The sequence below is a fragment of the Osmia lignaria genome, chromosome 9 (genome assembly GCF_051020975.1).
Source record: "Osmia lignaria lignaria isolate PbOS001 chromosome 9, iyOsmLign1, whole genome shotgun sequence".
NCBI classification, from domain to species: Eukaryota; Metazoa; Arthropoda; class Insecta; order Hymenoptera; family Megachilidae; genus Osmia; species Osmia lignaria.
The window spans coordinates 6,960,664-6,986,176 of record NC_135040.1 but is presented as its reverse complement, the minus strand read 5'-3'; the positions used below and the strand labels follow the sequence as shown (position 1 = coordinate 6,986,176).

Genomic DNA, 25,513 nt, shown 5'->3' with positions numbered 1-25,513 from the left:
GGACACTTTCGACCGGTGGAGCCGAGTGACGATAATCTGGCGCTAAACTGGCTGGCGTCTACGTCGGTGTCGGATAAACGTTTAACAATCTCCAGAGTCCGACCCGGATACACCCGTCATCCGACACCCGGACTTGCACGTCTGTACGTTTGATAATTAGGAGGTGCCATCTGAGAATCCCGAAATCGCGGTATCCCTGTCAACATTTCTGTCCACGTCTAATTTCACGAATAATATTAAATCATCCGAAATAGAAAGGGAATGAATTTTTCCGACGTTGGAATAAAAAGAAGCCAGTCTGGCAGAGAGCCACGACAGCCATTCGTCGCTACACGTTCGTAGGACCTATTTGTGAGGCTTCGAGAAAGGGAGGCGTTGCCCTGGCTGCAAACGGAATCGAGTTAACTAATGTAAGAATGGGTCGTAGGAAGCCCGGCAACGATTCCAGGCTACGGAAATGTCTCCCGTAAACTACTAATCACCATAAACCACCGGGATACACGTGTTACGAATTCTCGGTGTAGAGGAATCACCGTGCTTTGCGTCTAACTCCACCCAGCATTTGTTGCTCTCCCGGGAAAACCTCAGAACATTTACCTCCGGGTTCCTCCACCTCTTCCGCCCGCTTGTTCCTTCGTGTTCCATCTTTCGATCTCGTTCGTCGTTGCTCGTACACCGTTCAACGAATCGTTTAAAAGTTTTCCCTCTGCTAAACTGGGTCCCGAATGATCTGTTCTCCGTCAATTGAGGATTCATTTATACAGATCGATATCTAAACATCGTCGTTGATTTCTTCGCGGTTTAGAAGAAGAAGGAGCGCGGTTTAATTCAACCCAGTCCCCCGAATCGGCTACAATTTACAATGGTCCGTGTTCGCTAAACCGAGACTGAACCGCGCGCGATTGATCGCGCGTTGCTCGTTCCTCGGTTGCCCCATCCTGCCCATAATTCCCGGCTAATCTATAGCGAACTGTTCACCGCGTCGGTGCATAATAATTTCCGAAACGGATCTTTCGACGCGCGTATATCTCATCCGTTTCTTTTTCTCCGCGAAGTCGCTTGTCGGCACCGTGGTACCGGCACGGCCTGGTCCCGGCTTGCTATCACGATAATTCCGACTAATCTATCGGCGGTGTCGATAGGCAATCGATCGCGGGGACGAGGAGGAAGAGGGGATCCCGTTGCAACTGCAGCCGCCCCGCTGTGGAGAGTTTAGGGGAACAAACACGCCCACGAGGTAACGCATCCTCCTAAGTCGTCGACACACGGTACCAAGGCACAAGACACCGTCTTTCAGAGGCGAGACGAGCAGGAGGGTGTACAGGAGGAGACATTCGTCTCGCATTAGCATATACACGAGGAACCAGAGAAGCACAGCGAAAGAGAAAAGAGAGACGGAAGATCTATCCGCTTTACGGGTGGAGCCTCTTCTCCTTCCTTTCGCTTCCTCTCGAGCTCTACGGTCCCACGGAACGATAAGTCTTAGACGAGATCGTTATTATTCGCGGTTGCGATATTCCCGTAGCTTTCACATCCACCTGCCGTCGATTACAGCCGATCTCCGTCGCGTACTCTTGCGAAAACGTGTTCCAATTCGACCGCGATCTATCCAGCTGCAAAAATGTCAACTCGCGTCTAACTCTGATGCTTCCGAAACAACATACATTTACATGGGTGGTACAGGGAAACGTTTCAGCTCTGCACTTTGCGTATTTCATTGGGAGAAACGTTCTTTCTAAACGAGTCCTCGAATGTTTCCGGAGCATTGTTCGGAACGCGAAGAAGAAGAAGAAGAGGCGATCGTAAAAGTCCCGTGTATCTTTGAAATGGTCACAAAAAATCGGTACGAGCGTGTATATCTTGACGACACGTGCTCGGCTGTGAACCGTTCGTAGGAAAGCGTCAGAAAGCTCAATGGGACGCGTATTATCGCGTCAATAATGTTTACACCCGGCAAACGGCCGTCGTCGAGATAAACGACTTAAGCGACACGATAAGTACCACAGTTCGACGAGTCGTTCTCCTTTTTAATTAACACCTTCTGTACCGGAAGATAACGCGAGAGTCGAGGACGATAAGACCTTCTTTTCGTATGAGAGCTAGAAAGAAAGAAAAAAAGGGGGATGATCGAAGAAAAATCGTCGAACGTATTCCGCGACCGAACCACCTGCTGCCGTTAAACACGATCGATTTATCCTTGACTAACGCGCTCGGCAATTCGGCAAAAGTCCCGGAGATTTTTTATTAATAACGCTGTATTAATCCTGGCTCGATGAAAACGAGCTCCGAGAGGATCAGTTCTCTGCTGACGGCGAGAGGAGTGGATATGATAAACCATCGGATAAGAATCGAGAGACACGAGAGGAGGAAAGACACGATTGAAAGGAAGAAATAAAGGGTAGATGGAAGGAGAACGTAGTCGGCCAAATTAAATCCTCGGACGTCGAAGCTATAGCGGACCGTTTGCTCCGTAGGATCGGAGCAAAAGGATGGAGAAAAAAAATTTTACGAGGGTCTAACGGGTGGGTTGGGTCGTTCGGTGTATACGAGGAGGTATATCCAGCCGCATCCGGACCCATGGACCGTCCGACGATGTACAACGTCCGAGAGCCAGGGTCCCATGCTGCAGCATCGGGACCTGCGAACCTTCTGGCGCCGTATTCGGCACAAAGTCACCGGCATCTATCGCTCTCTTTATCCGTCTTCTCCCCTTTTACCCCTAGCCGCCGAGCGAAAGCTGTTAAAGTTATATTGCCGGGCGTTAAAGCAACGTAAACGCCGCAAAAACAATACGACTTTATTGCTTTGACTGGCAACCAGGAGAAGTGGCGAGCTTCGAACGGTTCTGCTGCTCTTTCGCGTTATTTACCCAACCGACGCGACAGAGTAGCGTTCGCCGAAAGACTAGTGACACTTTTACGAAGGTACTTGCAAAAATGTCATCTCAGAGAATTTCGCGACAATATTATAGAGGATGGAGATTCCTTTCACGCGACTTCTATCAGGGGTGACGCGTTCAATTTAACCCAAGGAACTCGTTCACGATTCGTCGTTCGGTCCATCGAAAGGGTTAATATTTCAACAGGGAATCCTTCTTACCCCGCGACCGGCAGACTAATAGCTGTCAGTAGGATACAGGTAAGATTCGTACGCGTGTATGGGTGTCCCTTCTGCCTGACGCCCACGTTTCCTCGCTTTCGGGTACCGCGGGTCCCCGAAATATATGAGCCAGCGGCCACGTTGGTACCGTCGAACCGGTATACGCGCTCCGACCCCGCCGTTTTTGACAACAATTTCCACTTAGTGCCTCCGCGCGACATTCGAGCCCCGACTCGATTCCCGGCCAACTCGGCCCGTCACGGCTCCGATGTCCCGGATATATTTCGGTCGGAACAACGAAATTTTTTTGAAACGCCGCGCCGACAGAACAACATCCACATTTTTCCTCCTCGTCGTTTCGTCGCCTCTTCGTTCAGCCTCTGTGTAACGCCGTTTAAACGTTTACATCGTCCGTGAATCGAGACAAGACGGCCATTTGCCTCGCCCTTAGGATATATACAGTACGGTGGGTGTTCGTCCGCGAGCCCGGCGAGATTTATGGCGACGAAAAAAATCGCTGCCCGTGCACCGCCTATCTGTTCATGATAAATACTCGGAGGAGGGCAGAGTTTACCTACCGATTCGCACAACCATACGAAGATTTCAAGCGGGGATTAGATAACACACGAATAGTATTCTTTTTCCACGGAATTGTACCTTTCCTCGGTGAAATACTGCTTCCTCTCAAACTAATTATCACGCGAATCGTTTTCGACTAATTCACGATTCGCCTTGATACGAAAAATTCTTCTTTCAATATTCGCAATTAAAATTGCAATTATTTAGATTATAATAAAATTTCGGGTTCTACCGTACGAAGGTTACAACGACCTTACTGTGCCGGGTTAGTCGTCACCATTCAAGCGACGACGATTCATTGAGAAGGCGTCGTGGCCGCGTGAATGGGCGACTCGGCGCGACGAATTATGCGAGCACCGGCCAAGATGTTTATCGTCCGAATGAATTGAACAGCGTAGACGAGAAGAGACCAAGTGCTCGGGGGTGCGGCGAACAGTTAACCGTGGGGTGGCGTGAAGTTTCGTCAAAGGTGTTGACACAAGGGGAACGCCGCGGGTGGAGGCGTTGCTACAAGCCGGCCTCATTCACACCTCCGCCTCTCTCGTTTCCTCTCCTCGATACCAGTAGAACAGACCGTGAACAGAGAGCTTTACCTCTCTCCTAGCTAGATCCAATCGACATTTCCATCGACACGAGATATTGGTTTATAACGTGAAACCGACACACCTGACAATGTTCCTTTGTTCGAATGAATTTTTAACGTGCAATCGAGAAACGTTTCTAGAAGCTAATTATCCTTGTATTATTAGCGAAAAAAACGAATGATTCCCAGGAATAAGAGGAACGATACGCGAATCTTCCGAAAAGGTTGCCTCATTATCAGACATTAAGATCGTTCGGAATTGTCGATCGATAAAATTAGTCGTATTTGTATGCTCATCCAGCGAGTAAGGTGTGGGCCAGAAAGAGGGCTGAAGGGTGAGTAGGTGGAGCGGAATAGGACCACCCAGCCCGTGTCGGCAGCGTTAGTGTTAGCATAACGCGTGGGCGCTATTCTTTTCTCCTTATACCTCTTTACCCTCCTCTTACATCCCTTTCCGGGTCGGCATAAGTCGTGAACGTCACCGTGGTTCTGTCCGTGCACAGCACTACCAGGGCCGGCCATTTCGAAAATGGCGCCCAAGGTGAGGTGTCCTTTCCTTTTCAAGCAATAAACCACGCTGAAAACGACCAACAACCGATCTTGCCCCTTTCTACAATCTCCATCGTTCCAACTTCTTCCATTCTTTCATTTCGCAATTTTTCCCCCTATAACGTAAATTTCTGTGCTAAGTATGAACGGATTGAAAAACATACAAATTTCGTTCAGCGACGAAAGCCGAGCCTGAGGGATGGCATCCAAACGAGCCATTAGAAGTGCAGCAAGATTTTCAAGAGGGATCATTAATAAACGGCCGAGTCAGCGTGTAACCGATACGCCATTGTCTCGTTGGATGAATGAATTAACCTCGTTCATCCAGCCACGACGATGGATTCTCAGAGACGAGAAGAAGACCCGAGCATCGTCACGGAAGATCCGACGTCTGCTTTTCATATCGAACTTCCTTTCGGCAAAGGGATACCCTTCAAACCTCGACGAGAGCTTATGAATAATTCCAAAGGACGCGGCGAATAATCGATAACTTTCTGAAGAAACGCGTCAGCCTGTGTCAGAGTGCAACATTTCCCTTCAGAAGTGTAAAAAGAAACTTTTTAATACTCGCACTCCACTTGAAAAACTAAAGATCTTCGAATGTCTTTTCGCTGTCGAAATTTCCACGGCACGCGAGCGATACGTTAATTAATATTTAGATTCGATCGGGAGCGCAAGTAGGTACTTAATGTCGCGAGGGTAGCGATACCTGTGGCGACATAGCAGCTGATAACTCCGCGTAAACTGGTAATAGGAAGCGTCGTAACCGGGCGCGATTTCATTCGCAGCCTGTCCGGCCCGTTAAAGCTCGTAGGAGGATCATCTTAACGACCATCTAGATAGGCGACGGTGAAATGATCTGTAAGAAAACCGGTGGCGAGTGGTATCCTCCGGCGGCCATTAATCAAAGGACAGCAGCGCTAATGAACCTGCTGGAATCGCGGGCCGGGGAACCGTTTCTGTTCGCTTCGCCTCTCCATCGTCCCCTTACAACCCCGTCGGAGAAGAAGAAAAAATAAGAGAGAAAAGGAGAAAGCATCATTCTCGGAGACCGTCTACGGAGTCAGTCTTTGAATTCACGAATGCCCTCGGGGCAAACGAATCAACGAGCAAACAAATGAACGAACGAGAGAGGGTTGCTCTCTTTCTCTTCTCTGCACTCGAATGATCGAGCTGCTTACCAGAGGAAAGTTTGCCCTACCGAACAGCCGCCGGCATCGTCTTCGACGCCAACAAATGGAACGGATATTACGAACGTTTACGCGAGAAAGTTGCTGAACCGCTCGACCGGAGAAAATGATTGTTTCCAGCCCAGAAGTCTACGGAATCGCCTGATGTTGTTTCACTGGTGAGATAAGCACAGATGATGAGGAAACGTTTAGGAAGTCTTGTGTACCGATTGTTTGTAAAACCCTACGATATTCGGGGAAAAAATAATTGTTCGAAAAGAAACAAGAATTGCAATCGTGTCTTCTTTCTTGCGTATCGATTGCCCGTATACTAGTTGAATTCCGATCGAAAAGTTGAGAATATCGAAAACACGTAACACAGCTCGTCGAACGTGCGCTTCAATTATACCGGAGCAACGCGCATAGACGATAAGTTGTAGCGGCAATTTGCCTTGTGTTATTTCCACTATTGTTTCCTCCAACCCTCCCGCTTTTTCCCCCCCCGTTCGCCTGCATCCCAATTATTCGACGCCCCGGGCCGTTCGATCTCGCCATTATCGGATGACACGGACCCGCGCTTTTATGTTTAATTGATATTTTTCGTAATTCCCCCGGAATCCAATACAGAAACGCTCCAACGAACAGATATAATCCCAGGCTCGACATTGCTCTCGTTAAAATATTTCCGATCGAAAATATTGCGGAACAGCCCTCGAGTACAGGGTTGTACAAAAGTGAACCGCGATAACGTTCATCGTTTTTCTCCAGATATTTTTCTCGTTTAAAATAATTAAGAATCGAGTGAATTTAACGATGACATAAAACTTTAGAATTTTTACTCTTGAAAATTTTGGGAGAAGAAGGAGATGCAGGCTGATCTTCTTTTCGTTACACGGCAATAAACAAGGACCGTCGTAAAAGCTCGTAAACGAGATAATATCTTGGGAAAAAAAAGAGGAAAAAAATCGCTCTCACCCGTTCCAACTGTTGGTGGCGTGTCCATGTCGAGTTTCCCTTGCGAAAGGCGGTCGCATTTTTCCGTCCACCCTTTTGTTCTCGATTTATCGGGACACGATGTCGAGAGCTATACGAGCGAACCCCACCGCCGCGACCGTCGAAAATGTTTCACGAAATTAAATGAACAATTCGTTACGAAGAGCAACAATGGTTCCGCGTTGAAATGGCCCTTTTCCTCCCTACGGGGTCAGCATTTCGTTCGCTAACTCTATTAATTAATCCGTATTTATTCATCTCTCGAGAGGCGTTTCAAACTTTCTTAACCAATATCGGTTACAGGAACATTTACCGCGATAAATCTGTAAATTTTCCAACAAAATTGCCACGATTTTATATCAAATCCGTATAAATCCAGCAGGGTAATTGCAAGGGTATCGGTTTCAAGTAGAGCTTTGGCAAACGTAGGATTAGCCCGGCATGGGGTAAGTCCGTGTGAATCGCCGTGAAAATTCGTGAAATCGAGCCTCTGACCGGGCAGTAAGGCCCAAACCAAGATACGATCTCTTCTTAACGATCGTTTAACGACGACCATGGGGTTCGAGCAGTGGCGCCAGGCCCCTGGCGTTGCGGTGAGCGTAACACGGAGCCAGAAAAGCGCTAATAAATTTTCCAAACTCGGTATTTCCTGCCGTATATTCCGACCGTTTTTAAGACCGCTGCGAAAAAATATTAGCAGTAAATTTTCTCTGCTAGACTAATTCTTCCTGTCGTTCGAATTCCTTCGTTCACCCTTCGCAAAAACATGCTTTTTAATTTAACGTTAATTAACGGCGCTAACAAGGCGCGTTAAAGAGGCAGGCTACCGTTCTCTAATCGGCGTTAATCCGTTCTTTAAAAGGACTAATTAAGGAATAAATTATCCGGTCGTTGGTTCACGGATAGATTCAATCGAGCGACGATAATCCTCGATTTACAATGCTCGATTAGCCGGGTCGGTACATTAGCACCGCGTACAAATTGAAAACTTGCATTAACTTCGACATGATTTACGATTCACCCATCAGAGATGGTCGCGTTTGTTATTCCCCGTCGACTGTTGCGTAGCCGTAAAAGACACGGTTCTTGTGTCCTCTTCGTACCTGCGCAATCGACCCTTACTCGAGGGGGAGCTTAAAGAAGCGGAAGTGGGCTCCAAGTGAGGCAAGGGAGAAAACGGTTCGGGACAGGTTATGGTTGGCCAAGTATAGCAGCGGCTCGTTAACGTAAGACAACCGAGGCGATAGCGATCGGCTAATCTTCGCCGAGGCGAGCCTGTCTAGCCTCAGCGTTTTTGTGCGTCTCGGGCAGAAACGCTTCGTGAGCAGATTATCCGGCCCGACGTTCTAAGAAGAGCGCATATGTTGGGGACAATTAGAGACAGCCAGGACAAACCCGGCTAATTCCATTCGTTCGTTCGTTCGTTCGTTCGTTCGTTCGTTCGTTCGATTCGTTTGCCACGCTGAGAATCAAACGTGTTTCGACGATGTGGGCTCGTAATTATTCCTGACGACTCTGGCTAATCATGGTTGCAAAGCAGGCGTACGTAGAGCAGGTTCGTAAGAGAGTGATCGACCGACACGATTGTGACTTTAATCGTCGTTAGAATTGAACCGACCTTTACATACGAGAATAATTGTAATAGAAAGAATGTCTGATTTTTTTTAGGATTGTGTAATTCAACGAGTCAGAAAGTTTTCGTGTTCCGCAATCGACTCCCTTTAACGAGCAAATCGTCTTCAAACAAAACCTCAACCTTCAGCCTGGTGTAATATCCTAAGCCGTGCTGCTTACTTAAATCCTTTTCCACAAATATTTGTGAGACCTTTCCCTACTTTATCCATGAATCACGTGCCGAAGTATAACCTTCCCGAAGCTTAACCCGTAGTATTACCCTGGCTCAGATAAGCATCCAGGGTGAAAATTGCAGATACCTTGTGCAGGCAAGCTTTCAAGGTAAAATTCTACCCGAAAATCTGTCTCATTTTTTCGCATCGCGTCCTCTAATTACCCTGAACAGTACGAGTACGAAGTAACCAGGAGGAAGCCGAAAATGGCGTGATGGTCGTGTAATTAGAGCCTAAACTCGATTTAGCACGAGAACGAGGCGTAGCAGAGGTAGACGCGGCGATACGGTACTAAAGGCTGCCGGTACAAATGACAAAAACCGCGGACGCTGACACTGAAATATCAACGTCGACTCGCGAATTCATCAGCTCCTTTCCTCGTGAATGTCGCCGCGTCTACTTTCTCCGAGAGAATTCGTCAGCAACGTTTACTCCCTCGGTCACGGACCGTAATTTTCTGGAAACTAGACAATCCTATCAGTCGCTAATAAAATAAAACACGTTCGTAATCCTGTTAACAATGGAGCAATTAAAAGGATTTAAAGAAAACCGATAGGAGAAGCCATTTTGTCGTGGGTCATGAAAATGGTAGATTTCAGGAGAGGAAGAGTCGAGTTTCGACGGGTTCTCCGCATCCTCGATCGCGCGGCTGGTTCAAGCGGGCGTAGCGTGTACGAACTACAAACAATGGCTTTCTTTCCACGCGAAAAACGTGATACAACTGTAAAGTAACAAATATCTCGGCGTAGATCGACACGCAATCCGTCCGTCTGCTTAGGGCATACACCACACCACTGGCTTCTTCCACACGCGTGCACGCAGCACACAATCGAATCGTGTGTCGTACCTTGGATCCCACGTTTACTTATGTACGTCGGTTTACGAACCAACAGCTTTTCCTCTCTTAGACCGTTTAGTTATATGCGGGCGGGCTGGCTGTGCTCGGTTCTTTACGAATTCAACGAGACCGGAGAGACGCACGGTGGGTCCTGTATTTAAGCATTTAGTCGCCTGCTGAATCTCCATAATTAGACTCGCCCGACCGCTAATTGCACCGCTTAATTGCTAATTCGCGCTTTACAGGACGGACCGAGAGATACGAGTTGTTGCGTCCATGTTGGAAAGCTGATTCAGAGAATCTTTCTCTTGAATGACGGTGATATTAATTGAACACATTGTAAGCGAAAGGATACAGCTTACAGCCTGTTACGTCTGAATATAACAAGTAGATTTCGTGGCTAAATAACGATCTTTCCGCGCGGATAATTTCATACGCGTGAATCGTGAAGCGAACGGGACAGGCAAGGGGACGGTGAAACGTGCAGGAAAGGGACACATCGCTCGATAATCGGACGTTACATGCGAGCATAATTATCGGAATACGGGTAGCACGGGTATTTTATGAATTTTAAAGTGTACAGCTGTTGTCACGCATCGATACGAGCGGCGAGCCTAAAGGCAGGCAGGCAGGCCTGCCACTCTCGATGCCGTAGCTCGCATTTGCAGCTCGTTTGTTTGACAACCAGTCGCTAACTGATACAACGTAACGAAGAGGACGAGGGTAGCGAGAGAAGAGGGGTTGCACTTGCTTCGAGTGCCCATTCGATTCTCTCTACACTATACGCTGTAAGGTAGACGTCGAAGAAACCGGCCGAGTTGCCGAACGGAAAGGGCGTACCGGATGTTTCAGCTCGCCACTTTAAGGGACATGTGGCCGGACAGATAGCCATCGGTCTTGAAGCTAATTAGCGGTGCACAGTGCGAACAAGCAGTCACCGATCCAACCACCGTGTATACGTAAACGCGTGTATTCCGAGCGACGGCAAACGCCCTTCCGACTTTCTTTTTTCTCCTTTTTCTTTATTCCTCTTCTTATTTGCTCCTTTGCCACGGAATACGTTCGAGTAAGTAGAAAACGGGCCCCACGATCGACGAGCAAGCGTCACGAACGATTTCGCGACCAGATACCAGGACGACGTTTCGTCGTTCCACCTTCCTCGTTATTACACGCATAATTTCTCCGAAGCTCCTCGCTCAAGGCGCGGCGAAATTACGGATAAACGAGGATCGACCGACTCGCGCTGGTACGTGTCCACTCGCACACGATTTACCTGCACCTGAAACGCGACATCAATCACCGGGAAGCGAGTTGTATCAGTCACGGGCCGTGTACCAGGAGATTCTTCGAATGAATTGCAACCTGAAACTTCCGCGAAGATCGTTCGACCAGCGCGTGATCATTTTTGTTACGCGCACCCCTAGAGAAATATTACCGATAGCGAAGAATTTCCAAGACCAAAGAAACTGTGAAATCCTAGAAGGTTACTAGAGGAGAGAAGTGAAAGCTGGGTATCCTGAAGAACAAGGAAGAACCGACCGCGACGAGCACGAGAGAAGATGCCGAAGGAAGATGACGCCAGGTTGGCGCAGTCGATCTGCGACACCCTGGCTTGCTCCATAAAATCTCTACCTTGCTGATCCGTTATCAGCTCCCAAACTTCCTCGCTGTCTCCTTACACGCGATGAAAACAGAACTAGGCGAAGATGAAGAAAGTTGGAAGGTTGGAACTGGCAGGCAAATAGCTTATCCGATGGATAAAACGTTGAAAGGGCTGCGTTCAGATGAGCGTGAAACGAGCCAGTGCTAATTACCGACAGACGAGGCGTACGTAATAATCGCGAGCACGGCTGAAAATATATTTCTCAGTGGCTTCAAAGCGGGCAGGAGGCACAAAGGGGCGACAGGTCGTTTGGCCGGTCTCTCGGTCGAGGATAAATGATCAGCCGCGAGGCTGAATTCGAGGCTGAACCGAACACGGTCTAACGTTCTTCTACTGCTACCGTCTTCTCTTGGGGCCATCGCCCAATATAATAAGAAGGCAATTACGAAGGGAAACGAGACACCTATAAATAGGCGAGGAAAGGCTAGTCTCGAAAACAGAAAGAAACAGCGTCGAGTGAACAGGATGAGAAGGAGAGGAGGCGGAAGAAGGAACGGTTAATTTGTTGTGTATCAGCAGCACCGGCAGCTACGAAAGACAAACTCTCGCGAATACATCGGTCCTTTCTCTCAGAAAATAACTAGAGATAATTACGAGCATAAATCAGATTGTTAATATTCGGGGGCGTAGGTAGGAGGTGCAGAGGTATATCCTCCGTCTGTTCGTTATGCGTGCGCCTTTCGTACGCGCGAGTCGAAGCGAGAACAAGGGTGGAGAGTAAGAAGGAAGAAGGGAAAAAAGATAGCTAGCTAGATGAAGGAGAAACGTGGAACGAAATAATGCCAACTACGTATCGGTAGATCATTCCTGGCACCGGCTTCGATGCCAGGATACGCCTCCTTGTTAGCCAGGGTTTACTTAGTCCTGTGACGCTGCCACGATCTGCGTTACGCCCGCTAATAGCCCACCGGTAACCAACTACCGTCGGCATTTCTCTTCGAAGATCTTTTAAGTGAAAACTAAACGTCTATGCTCTCGCCTAGAATTTCTTCTTCTATTAATCTTCTAAGTTTCAATTAAAAAATGAAATAAATTTTTGTTCGAATGGCTACGATTGTAGGGTGCCAAGATGGCCGTATTAAAATAAATGACATTTCTAGCAAGATGGTAGCCATCCGGTGGGAATGTTCAAACCGGAGGATCGCGATTCGTGGCAATTTAATTACGCCACGGTATTTTCGATGTTTTTCTCGGCTCGGTATCGGCAACAGGTATCGAGAAGCGAATCGAGAAAAAGAAGAACGCACAGTGGCGTTGAAACACTCATAACAGGTGGACCGATGGCCGAGCCGAAGATGCATCTTCGAGGTGGGCGGTCCCACACTCCTTAAATCAGCCTGCAGCCACCATAACATTAAACCTGCCCCTCTCACGGTCCGCGTCTCCTCATCGGCCTGCCGTTTATTTGTTTGCTTAGAGCGAGTAATTAGAATCCGATACAAATGGTTATTATTTATCGGCGAGATAGGGGGGAGGGAGGAGGTGGCTGCGAATGCAGAAGTTGTAGGTAGGAGGGAACACCTTCTGATTGCCTGGCGTTATTAAACCAACCGATACCAGCGGATAAATACACGGACGGATGCTGAACCCGTGTTCAACGGCCAATATACAGGGTGTCATGTAACTGATGATACAAGCGGAAGGAGTGAGATTACACGCGATAAGATAAATCGAAAATATCGAATAAAATTGTTTTCCGCGTTGTTAATGGCTTTCCGTTCCGATATTTTATTTTTCGATGAGAAGCGAACATTCTACGAAGGATTCAAAGGATTTCATTGAAAAGAGTAAAAGAACGGATTGCGAAACGATGCGTCAGAGCTTTGTTTACCAGTCTTGCATCGGAACGGGACGCACGCAGAAATTGAACAGACGAATCTATCGCGATGCCAGACGCGTCGGTTAATAAAGTATAATGGGCACACACGGTACCACGACGAGCGTGTACACCTGACCCAGCTAGGGAATACAATGGTCGTGTCCAGGAGGTTCGAACATGGATCACGTAGGCCACGTGTGCGAACGGCTCTTTAATACGGGCTCGTAAAGCATCCAGGAGAAAAGAAAAATAAAAAGCTACGCGGCGTGACTGTTGACGGTTGCCTCGTAAGGGATCGCGCAAAAGCGCGATCGATGACGGTTAATCGATGCAAAAGAGAAAAGGGGCGATCCGTCTTTTCGTGTTGAACGTTGAATCGAACCTCTATCAATTATTCACCGCGACCATCTTCAGCCGCGATCAGCCATGGGACACGATTTTCCCGTTCGTTCGGTTATCCTTCAATCGTCTGATTTATTTGTCCGAGAGAAAAATTCGGCCAACCGGGAGAGAAACGACGAGTGGGAGAGTAACGTTGATTAGCTTCCGTGTTGATTTAATTAACGGGGGAGTAATTGGAATGCCTAGCGACGTCCCTTGCCCTCCCACAACGACACCCTTCCTGTCGTTTGCTTCACTTTGTCTCCCGCATCCCATCGCCCTCGCATTCTACCGACCTGCCTGACCGTTGCATATTCATCGATGGATTAATATATAGGATATATGTGTTTCTATGTACGTTGAAACCTCGATTGCAAATGATGTAGCACACCTGAACATTGGTTACGGTAAATTTCTGATTCAACAAATACTTGGTCTTCCAACAGAGTACCACCTCTTTCTACCATTCCGTCAAACGAAACGAGCGTTCCTCGAACAAGAACAGAATTTTTAACGAGATACATTTTTCTACTGTTTTCTCGGTGATGCACGCAAAAGCTGAACGCGTGATAGACGGTGACTAGAACGTACGCGAAAAAGACAACGGAACGGAACGTGGTTGGTTGCCAATTTCCAGGAACGCGAGACCAGTGGCAAAAAGGGGGCCGTCGTTGTACGGTTACGTTCGTACGGCGTCGGCGGCCATAGGCGAGCGTATATCGCGGCGATGTTATCCGCAAACACGCGGGTTCGGCCAATTTATCCCAAGGGATGAGGCAGACGTGGGCCGGAGGTGGGTGTGGGGCAACCTTGTCCAGCGGAATGAATTCAGCACGCATCCCCTGTGCGGTCGAGCCACCTCCATCCCCTTTCGCAAACCACCTCCAGCCATCCTGCTACATCCCCACTTTACAGCCCCTTCATCCCCTGTGTTCCTTCCTCACTCCTACGTTTCACGAGCGCCCGTTAAAGGCCAGTTCAAACTATTCGACCAGAAAACGAGCCTTGTTAACGGCAACCATCGCGTTGTGAACGGTTTTCCTCAACGTATCATCGTTTAACGTCTCTCTCAAATGAAATTGAAACATCCCCAATAGGCGAATGTTTAAGAAAGAAATTTTTTTAAGAATGAAAAAATGGAAAATAGGTGAGATACCGAGCGGATTGGCAAAGATCTATGTTACGGTATCGGATAAGGTATACGAATAGTGTGAATAATCCTTAACTCGTTACTATCGGACACTAGTGATCCGCTCCACATATTGGCGGTTTCGTATACACCGGCTGCCTGATTGCCACGGGGGCTCTTAGATTTATTGACCTGTCAATGGTGGCGCGTGAAAACGGCGAATTTACAACGCCGCAGGTGTTAAGTTCTGCCGTGCGTGTAATAACGGCCTGATCCCAGGCCTACGGTAAGCCACACCGTAATTATATTTCCGAAACTCTGGCCCGCCACCTTTGTCATTATCACCCGAGGCGGTGTGCTCGTAACTCAATGAGATCCATTGCGCGTACACGGACCGGTGTGCCCGTCTATATAGGTGAACGATCGGCCAACTTGCCCGCGAATCTACAATTTTTTAACTCGTCTTCCCGGATCGAAGACGCACACGCAACCGAAACACGGGAATTGCTTTCTATCGAAAGGTAATTTATACGAAGCGAATATCTGACGCGTGGTACGAAGCATCACGCGTGGACTGGTGTACAATTTATGAAATACACTTGTAAGAAAATGAAAGAAAATAAAAGATAAATATCGCTTACCTTGAGCCGTGCGAGCCGAGGTTCCTCCGCAGCCAATTTCGCCAATGCCTGATAATCCCCTTGCGCCGCTCTGACCAACCACTCCCGTGACTTCCCGTCCAGTTGCTGCTTCCCGATGCAATAATTGCCTCGATTAACAGGGGTTACTCGCGATATTCAGCCACCGAACGATAACGCGAGACGAAACGAAACGAAACGGAACGGTACGGAACGGAACGGATCGGATCGGGAGGTCGAAGTGAGATTCATTAGCCGATTAGAAGGGGAAATTTTAATTAAGATCACGATACCAGATCGCGTGCATTTATCGTAGCAACGCGCAATCCGTTGCACGTTCCCGACCACGAAAAGAATTATCCGTTCGAAGGGGGAGACGCGCGCGCGATAATCACGATCCACGGAAGAGAAACGATGACGATGACGATGATGATGATGAACTTACCGAGGCAACGGAAGCGCTGTCATCCTCGTCGGCGCCCTGCGGAGAGAAGAAAACAGTACGAGTCAGTCGACTTCGAAAAATCAACATTACCGGCTACGTCACGGCCGACGCGGCTCGACGCGGCTCGACGCGACGGGACCGGACGGGACGAACAGAGCCTTCGAAACGTGGAGAACCGGTCGTACGCGTACGACCGCTCTATATGGTGCTGAACCATACGGAGAGGAGAAGTGCACTCTCCACAGTTACCAACGCCCCACAGCGGGGTGAACAGGGAGAAGAAAATGCGTAAAAGCAGCGGGGTGCCGCACGCCACGAACGCGCTCCGCTCATCAGATTGATATACGGATCCAATAATTGATTCTCTGACGCAAGACCGCAGGAGGTTGGACCAACTTACGCAACCCCTGTCGACCACCGCCGAGCGGACAGCGAGCGTTTCATCGGCCTGCGGCTAACTTTGTCTACTCTCGGTCCCTATCCACTCGTATCGATGTGAAATCGCACTAATGGTCTCGCTTAACCCATTTGCGCCTAGAACCATTACACAGTTGACCCTTTAACAATTTAACCCCTATTTTTCCGATCGATTTCCACTCCATCTATTCGCATTATTTCATTTTTTTAATACCCCATATTCGTCTGGCGTTTGCAACGAATTGCTATACGTATCTATATTCGCGTGGCAAGGTAAGAAAGAGGTAGAGAAAAAGGGTTGAAAAGAGAAGAGGGAGAGCGAGGAGCGGCTGATCCGAAGAACGCTAAACGACTACTCATCCCTGTTAAACTGTTTGTATTTTCACTCGTCACGGCTGCATCGTCCGTTCGAGGTGCTCACATCGACACTCGTATCCGAATCAATCGTGACTCCTCGTAAATTACTTTCAACGAGAGGGTAGAGGAGGATGCAAGAGGACTGAGCAGCTCTCGAATTCGGTCGAGTCATCATTAGCCCGGGCCCAGATATATCTCTATCGATCGACACCAGCTCGCGTGTCCTTAAGTGAAATCGTGATTCGAGAGGCCGATCAACAGGGCCCGGGTTAAGCTCGCATAGCTCGCGTTCCTCGCTTAATTTAATTTCGCTTTAATCCCAGAACCGTGCGCCCTCCTCCTCCTTTACCGTACACCGTATCGTAGAATGCAAATTGCTCGACTCGATCCGAGACGATCTCACTCGCGTGTCACCGCGACATTTTTCTACTTGCTACCCCTTACTAATTTTCTCTCTGAACCGGTCAAATGAGAACCACTGACCCCCCGTCGCGTCAGGTGGTGCAGCCCGACTACGTTCCCAGCTTTCCTGGGCTATACGACCATCTCTCCCTGCAGTTGTGCCTCGCAAATGCATCGATACACACGAGCGGAATAGTCTTTATTATGTACGTGTCCCGAACGTTATCCTCCATCAGTGATTCGACAATCGTATTTTCAATAAGCGCTTGTTATTGCCTGGCCGTATCGACGATAACCGGACTCGCGCGGATGGCCCGTGAAATGGATTCGGTTGCCTTCCTTCTTCTATTCGACGAGAAAGGATTAATCCTTGTACCGTGACCCATTAATCGGCGATCGATTAAAGTCATTTGTTTATGACAGAGCGAGGAAGTTAAGTAACGTTTAAAGGATAATCGGATATACAGCGTTACAATCTATTTTTTGAATAACTCTACGAGCCAGCAATGACACGCTGCTTTCGAAGGAGAACATTAAGATCCTTGTCACCGGTAGGTTTCGCTGCTTTTTAAACGATCGGACATTCGATGAGATTGGCCGGGAAACAGACACGAGAAATATGCAAATGATCAGCTCGTTCTGGCCTGACGCAACGAGCCAAACGAATGGACAAGTCAGCGACGTTGATGCCGCGACAGCCTTGGCCATATAAATGCGCTGCTTATCAGATAGGCTTATGGGAGGACGGTAATCGTAATAGCATCGCTACGATTCATCTGGCCAGCCAGAATGAGAAAGATACGAAGGGAGAGGGAGCGGGGGAAAAAAGAGAAACCGAGAAGACAGGTCCATTCTGATCGGCGCCTCCACCCGTCAGCGGGTTCATTGTTTCTCCGTAATTAATATTTTAATTGAGATCACCGAGAATTAATTAATGCTACGGCGTCGATCACAAGGCACGCTGCAAGTCTGGACTGCTCGTTTCATCGATCGTAACACGGCGCCTTGTCAGAGCCGTACGGAGCTCGTTCCATGAATTTCGTCGACAATCACGACTTCACGCTGCGCGTAGACGCCCCTTCAGATATTATCTCGAGACTAATTTTTTACTCGCTATTTATTCGTATAAGCGTTACGATTACGCGACCGTCGACTCGAATAATTTAACCTTCGCTCCTGCTGCATTTTCATTCGATAATGCAAATATCGCACGAACACGAATCCCCCAAAGAAATACCCCTCTCGCAACAAAGAACACAGAAAGTGTAAAAGGGAACCATGAGAAATTTCCACGATCCGACTATCGTTCGCGATCAACCTCGACTCGAAAACATTCCCTCTATCTCCTAATTAAATTAAATTCACGAACGTGACCAAGGTAACGGCAGGCTACTCGAAAATCGCGCACGTGTCGACTGAAACGAGTGTTTCTTTTCTAGCTAGACAATGAAAAGTACGGGAGAGTTTAGCATCGAAACGTATACGCGGTTGCTCTGTTCAGGGTGGAAACGTTTTAATAAACGGACGCGTGCTTACCCTCCGAGGGGGCGTATAAATATATTCGGTTGTTGCAACACGCGGAAGAAGAGAGACACCGAGTGTAACAACGAGTCGGAAGGTGAAGAGTCGGGAGGGTTGGTCGGATATATCGGGCGAAACGGCGAAAAGGAGTGAGAAAGGAAGAAAGGATAGGCTGGTATGGGACGAGAGGCAAAACATGTTGCGGCACGAGCTGCCTCAAGAGCACCGCAGAATTAGCTTTATTATAACCTGGGGGCCATCCATACATGCCTAACAGAGCACGAACATTCGCTGGCCAATAAGCCGAATGCTAACCAAACATTTTCGCGACTCGCCGCACCCTCGAATTTATCCCTGCCACACGACGCACGTAAAGCCAGATATGCCAGGGGAGGGATGGGAAAAGGAGGATCGATTTCACGAATTAAAGCTGGATATCCATTTAATGCGCCCGCTAATGTTCGGCCGCGGTGGTCGACTATTAATATACCGGTTATTTGCGGCAACCACTTAAAAGATTATCGACGATTTAGGGAATTATCGAAGCTATGGATTACCCGCCAGATATACGGTGTACTGCCATCTGTGGCACCGAGTTTATCGAATCGTTTGATTTAATTACAACGAAATGCTTTTTACTTTATCGAAAGATCTTTCTTTTGTTTTATTATTAGACCGTGGATATTTGTCGTTTGTTACACATTACCGTCAGATTTTAATAACCAAGCCCTAAGCCCGAGCTCGGTGGTGTAGCCGATTCCAATTCCAAATACACTTCCGCGGTATTCTAACGAGCTGATCGTTGGAAAGAAAATTTTCTACCGGACGAACGATTAGGCCCGGATTAGCGAGATCGATTATGCGACGCTGTGGATAACGTTCGGCTGATTTATTCCCCTAATGGGCGTTCGCGCATTCATTTCGTGGCCGTACGAGGCAATTCCACGGCGGTTCGTCGGATGGTGGCGACCGTACTGCCGCTGACAGGAAAACTCTCGCTGGGTGATTCAGCGTTCGGTTCGGCGACGCCTCTCCCGAACCGACCACCATAATGCCTACGCTATCTGCCCACCTACCTAAACGCCATTTCCATCGGCCGCTATCGTCGCAGATCATAATCCCAAGGTTTACCCGGCACTCGGACGAAATCGCGTCCAAGTGCAGACCGTTGTTTGGATTTGCGGATACGCGCGATGGACGACTCCGCGAGCCACCTCCCTAACTGCAAGCCTAGGGAACCCTTGGCCCTTTGATAAATCGACGACAAAGGCACTTCCGGAAATTTCACGAAATTATTCTAATGAAAATTGACTTGGTGCTCTCAAAAGAATTTGGCACCGAAAAATTATTAATTCCAAAAAGAATGATTCTACATTTTATTAAAGTCAAACGCAATGTCCTACAAGCTGCACAACGAGGTCCGTTAAAATCAAGCTGTTCAGCAGCCTGTTACCGATAACCGAACGATCCGATGAAGTTTTCATATTGAAATACGCAATGGATGCAAAGCGGTCGGGCGAGGTTGAACAAGGCGAGTACCGAACGATTACACGACAGTGGAGAAATTCGGCATAGAGAGGATTATTAGCCGAGGCTGGCGGTACGGCGTTGGGAGTAATTCATAACCGGTAGCTCGTATTTTCGCGGCCGGCACGTCGAATTTGGTCCGGATGGAGAACATGGAACGTCGACGGTGCTCGTTCGCCCCATACTACGACCACCCATCGTTGACAGGATTATATTCGTACGTACCTATCGTGTTCCTCGGTGTACCTCGGTCCCGCAATACGCGTCGCGCGATCATATTCCCGTCGACTAATAAATTTACCATGCTACTCGAGCACATGGCCATCGTACGATTGTCGTCGCTCGATTGCCCTGCCGGAAGTGTCACTCTGTTGCAATCTTCTCTACCCGTGATAATCGACACCATTGTACGAGTTATCAAATTATTTGAAAATGAATCTTTCAAAAGCTTATCCAATTCTTTTACGTTCGCGAATCGACGGGAATGAAAATTGCCTACGTTGGTGGTGAGGATCAGACGTAACCCATCCTGGGTCACAGTTTCGTCTCCTAACGAGTTTATCGCATCCTCTTTAACGTTATTAACACGGGCTAACGAAGTGGAAGTGCCGAGTCACCGAGGTCCAACAACCGAACGCAGAGCCACGGTTCCAGCAGGTACTGGTACACCTGTACGTGTGCCTGTCTGCGCCCACTCGTGTACGCGTATGTAAGTGTATAGAGAGGGAGTTGTAAGTGCAGGGCGAGAGCGGTCGTTGGACGGGGACAGGTTACGTGTATAAGGTAGGATAAAGGTAGGTATAGGTACATCCCTCGGTCCTGTCTGTGCGGCCCTGATACCCCAGTCTCTGAGCTAATTCCGAGGTGTAATCTGCGGGTACCATCTCAATGGATTAGCATATAGATAGCGAGGTGGGCTGACCGTATATATACGCGCCTAGACCACGTCCGGGGACGCAGCCCATGTCCGTTTTGCTCTCGTGTCCTCTTGGACGTAAGGGGGTCAGGTTGGTGCTTCGACACCTCCGCAATTGCGGCAAATGGATCCCGAACGCCTCGTATACCGATCAAACCTTCTCCCCCTTTCGAACGGTTTAATCGTGGAAAACAGTGAATCGATCAAACGATTATCTTCAACGTTTGTCGCTTTCTCCAAGATATCCGATTGGAGAAAAGAACGGTGTTCGATTAAAGGGAAGAGGAGAAAGCGTGATCGACAGGAATGGCAGTTTGCCATTGGCAGCGGCCACGTGGGGAGGAGTAGACGAGAGAGGACGAGGACCGAATATTTTGCTGGAGGTGATTCGGTCGCGAGGTAATTTGTGCTCACAGCGGGGCTGAGCAAACATGCGCAACAGGGGTGCCTCGAAAAATTAAATAACCCGATGACTGGTCACATTCTCCGACACGCGGCCGACGTAGCGACCAAGAGGACGTGCTGTACATACGTACGCACACGTACACTATCGCTCAAAAGTATCTGATCGGATAGAATAAATACTGCCTTTTACTAATTAAACATAATGAACCACCAAATTAATATAATATCACCGTATCACGTTCGATTCTTAAATAATTCACTCTCGATTATCTATACAAACGAATCCGAGAAATTAATTTTTTCAAATGACAAAATTATATTATTTTAGTATAGAAGAAACGATGAAATACTTTTGAACGATGATGTATGGAACATCGCGTTCTAAGAGACGTCCGCGAGAAGGGCGCCTTAGTTGAATGACGTGGCCCTCTATCCTTTCCATCCGCTTCCATTTCCTTCGAGCACGACCCAGAACGTTTCGATATCCCTAGGGAAGCTGGTGGAGCTCGTGGAAGCTAGGACGGGGCCCAGGATTGGGTCCAGGCAGGCGAGCGCCGGCCTCCCGCGGACTTATGAATACAAATAGCCGCTCACTGCGCGACTCAGATTTCTGATAAGCTACGCTGCTGGCTTACCGCGACCATCGACCGGCATAAAGTAAGGGCTAAGGGACCCTAACAGACACCACCGACGCACCACCGTTTAACGGAAGATTATCGTCGCGACGCTGAAAGATTCGCATCGGAACGATATCGTCGTTGTATCAATGGAAAGAAAAGAGGAGCGGAATGTTGAACGGACAACGTGGAGTCACGATCGGATCACGGTCAACCAAACTCTCCCTACGTATCGATTTCTCTACACGAATGCTGAAAGAAGACATTATTCAACCTACAATGGTTAGTACGCTTCTTCCATCTTGGAGAACGTTACGGAACAGGGGTTACTCCTTAGCTCCGAAGGTTTTACACGCATGTAATTGCAGCAAGTCACTGTCGTACAACGCTTATTTTCATTGCAATATAACATTGTAAAATTCAACCGGAGATAGATTTCTGATACATTCTAAATTCGATGGATGGTAAATTTGAAACGAACTGCGCATCTCGTGGTCACGAGTGTCTGAACAAATGGCCGTCAGTAGATCGAAGGAGGCGTAGTTCTTACACGACATTAGCCGCAGATAAAGCCAGATACTGTCTCCAATCGTGAAACGCGCGGCAGGAGCGGAGGTATCTTCTCTCACTGATCGACCGGATGAAACCGGGGAATGACCGATCGACCGATGGCATTCCTTTCTGCTTCGAAGGCAGAACATGGATGAAGACGCGTGATTTGTTATCGGCACTGTAAAATGCATTCCACCCAGCGAAGAGTAGTAGCTGGTGAAGATCGTTGCGTAAGATCGCTGCGAATACCGAAACGCGCTAGAATTGTTTTTTCTTACTCCAACCGTGTTACCCTCGGAATATTCATATTATTTTATCTAGCTTATCGATCGTTCACGCAAACCTCTGTCTAACTAGCCGTTCGTATGCATTTTTTAAATTGAATGAAAATTAATCAACATCCTGTTCCTGTTGTCAAGCGTACGTCCTGTTTATTATACAAATTAGTTACAAACGTGTCATAATCGTTTCGCCTGGCGTATCTGACACGTTCACTGGGTACAAGCGAGAACGGATCCCGAGTCCTGCCAACCGAATCCATTAATTAAATTGAACTTTCGATATATGGAATTTATACGAAATTATTCAAACAGATTGCTTCCTTTTACCATAACTCATTCGATAGCTCCCATAGCCATCGAGTTAAACGTAGATTCGTTCAATTTGTCAACGGAAGGTCATCGCGCGGACTGACAGTTAGGCGGTACATACAAACAGACGACGGAAGAAAAAAAAAAAATGAAATCCCTGTCCCATAAGCGGACCACCAAGAACGACGCGACCCGGAAGGGTGGAGACTCGTTCGCTGTCGTGACAGTCACAATCAGTTTTCGACGTACTCCCTGACTTTGTCACTACGGGAGACGGACTCCCGTGGTCGGAAGGTGAATGGCGCATACGAAACGAAGAAATCAAGCAATCTGATTCGCCACGGGGAAAAAAGATCATTTCGCTGGCCGGTAGTTGATCGAAGCGTTCAAGACGAAACGATTCTAGCACGGGCAACGTTACGGATATGATGCCGGTGGTAAGCTCTCGATGCCACCTAAAGATAAATCGAATAAACGGGAAACACGTGGTATCGCGTAACCTTATTCAGAACAAGGCGTTTCGAACGAACAATAGCCACCTTTTCCTCTTTTTTTTCTCTCTCTCTCTCTCTCTTTTCTTTCTTCGTTACTTCTCCATCAAGCGTATAGTTGCTACTCGCATAGAGACGTAAAGAAGAGAAATCCCGTGGAAGCGAGAGCGACCGGTACGCAAACAAATTTAACGCTCTTGTATTACGGCAGCAATTTAAATGATAATACGCGGTGTGTATGCTTGCAAGATTAACTCGTAATAGGCTGGAATAAATGTCGACGGACCTGTTAGGCGCATCTAGCAGTGCTACACGGGGAACAGTAGGTGTTAACTACTCCTGTAGACAAGCTTGTTTATATTGGTACGGCACGTACACCTCGCGTAAATTTGTCTCCCTTGCCCGATGGCGCCAAGGAAATTGGGCCGCGCATCATCGAACCCGATCATCTCGACACTCTTGTTCGTGTAACGGTAATAAATTATTACGCACCGGTGAACGGTACCGCCGCAACTTGTAATTATCGGAGTGGTTATTAAACCCTATCGCTATTCAATTATCTCACCCAACTGTCACGATACGTTTGTTCACGATTGATAGATTATTTCAGGAACAAGCTGTTCGAAAAGGTTAACCGTGAAATTTTCTGATTTCGAAGAAATTCTTAGACAAGATCATCGAACTAGGATAAAAAAAGGATATCGCTTTTGCGATAGGTAGGAAGCAAAGGTCGAACAATCTTGGAAGTACGAGGCAAGTTTGCCTCTGGGGGTGTCTTGTCGGTGTTGTCACGGATAGGATCATGCAAGCTGTGCCCCTCATGCCTCTCGCCTCGTCGTTACGACGGTGAACCTCTTTGCATATACATTCTGTAAGATTACTTTGTGCGGTTTACACCCTCGAGCCACCCTGGCGTGCTCGTCCTTCAGCGCGCCTCAAGCCCTCGACGAGGTTGCTCCTTTTGCCAGCAGGCAAACTACCCTGGCAAGTTTCACCAAGGGTCCCTAATGTATGCGCAACTGTATGAGAGAAATTCCAAGTTCGGCATGCTCGTATTAGCTGCCTTTACGATGAGTATCTTCCAGCCGTTTCTCTCTCGTTTAACCGTAGCGAACAAAGGAGCAACTACCGGGAAGACTCGTTGCCAGAAGAGGTGAACACGCGTGATCCTAATTAGAACGCGTCCTCGAGGTGTCGAAGTAAAAGCGGGTTTCTTGTCGGGCGTATCGCGAGACGCCCTCGACGACTAGCGTCGTTATAAGCTGAGCGAAAGAAAGTTTCTACTCGACGAGCTGGCGAGACTTTGAAACGACGCGACGGGACTGTAGCGCCAGTTTAAAAAATAACTTTGGAACAATGCCGTTGAACGATGCCGGAATCTACGCCCGTTACATCGGAACACCGTTTCCACGGAAAACGGAGAAATATACATACGATTAGGAAAATTCTCACGGAGATACAACTGTTAATAGTATTCTTTACCACCCGCACTTTCGGCGTATTTACATAAAAACGAGCAACGGGTCCGTGGCCCCGAAGCGCGATGACTACGAATAACCGCATTAACTTCACAGCATCGTTTTAATATTTTCTTTCTATCGTGAACCGAACGAGATGCCTTGAAATCTACACCGGCCGAAAAATCTTTCTATCAATCACACTCACGTGATAAAAATAATTTTATCAATTATTTCTGCGTCTAATCTCTAATCACCCAAGAGTCATTTTCGAGTCGTACCGATCGTCGATCACGATTTCCCATGTTTAGCCAATCATCGGCGTCACGATGATATAGGCATTCATCGACATGTGAACCGTGATGCATTCAATGACCCATAACGAGGCTTTCGAAGAAAGGCACGAGGGAGAATTACGTGAAACGTGTTGATGCGACGACGCGGCACGCGGCACGCGACACAACGCTAGACGAACGGGTCATTATGGATGCGAAGGGCGGAATACCGTGGCCACGGTGCATGATAATTA

At 48.0% G+C, this 25,513-nt stretch overlaps 2 protein-coding genes across 7 annotated transcripts in view; both read right to left on the bottom strand.

The window, feature by feature from the left end:
* LOC143305243 (uncharacterized) overlaps positions 1–25,513 on the bottom strand; it is a 141,141-nt gene that overhangs the window by 58,427 nt on the left and 57,201 nt on the right. The gene's annotated exons all lie outside the window — the stretch shown is intronic.
* The window catches only part of LOC117606896 (sosondowah), an 82,373-nt gene that overhangs the window by 47,383 nt on the left and 9,477 nt on the right, over positions 1–25,513 (bottom strand). For 2 of the 4 annotated variants that reach the window (XM_076690248.1, XM_076690246.1), the window contains 2 exons: positions 15,733–15,768; positions 15,291–15,398 (listed from right to left, as the gene is read on the bottom strand). In XM_076690248.1, coding sequence (XP_076546363.1) covers positions 15,291–15,398; positions 15,733–15,768 — 144 coding nt within the window. The remainder of the gene's footprint in view (positions 1–15,290; positions 15,399–15,732; positions 15,769–25,513) is intronic. The other 2 variants (XM_076690249.1, XM_076690247.1) reach the window with 1 other exon arrangement.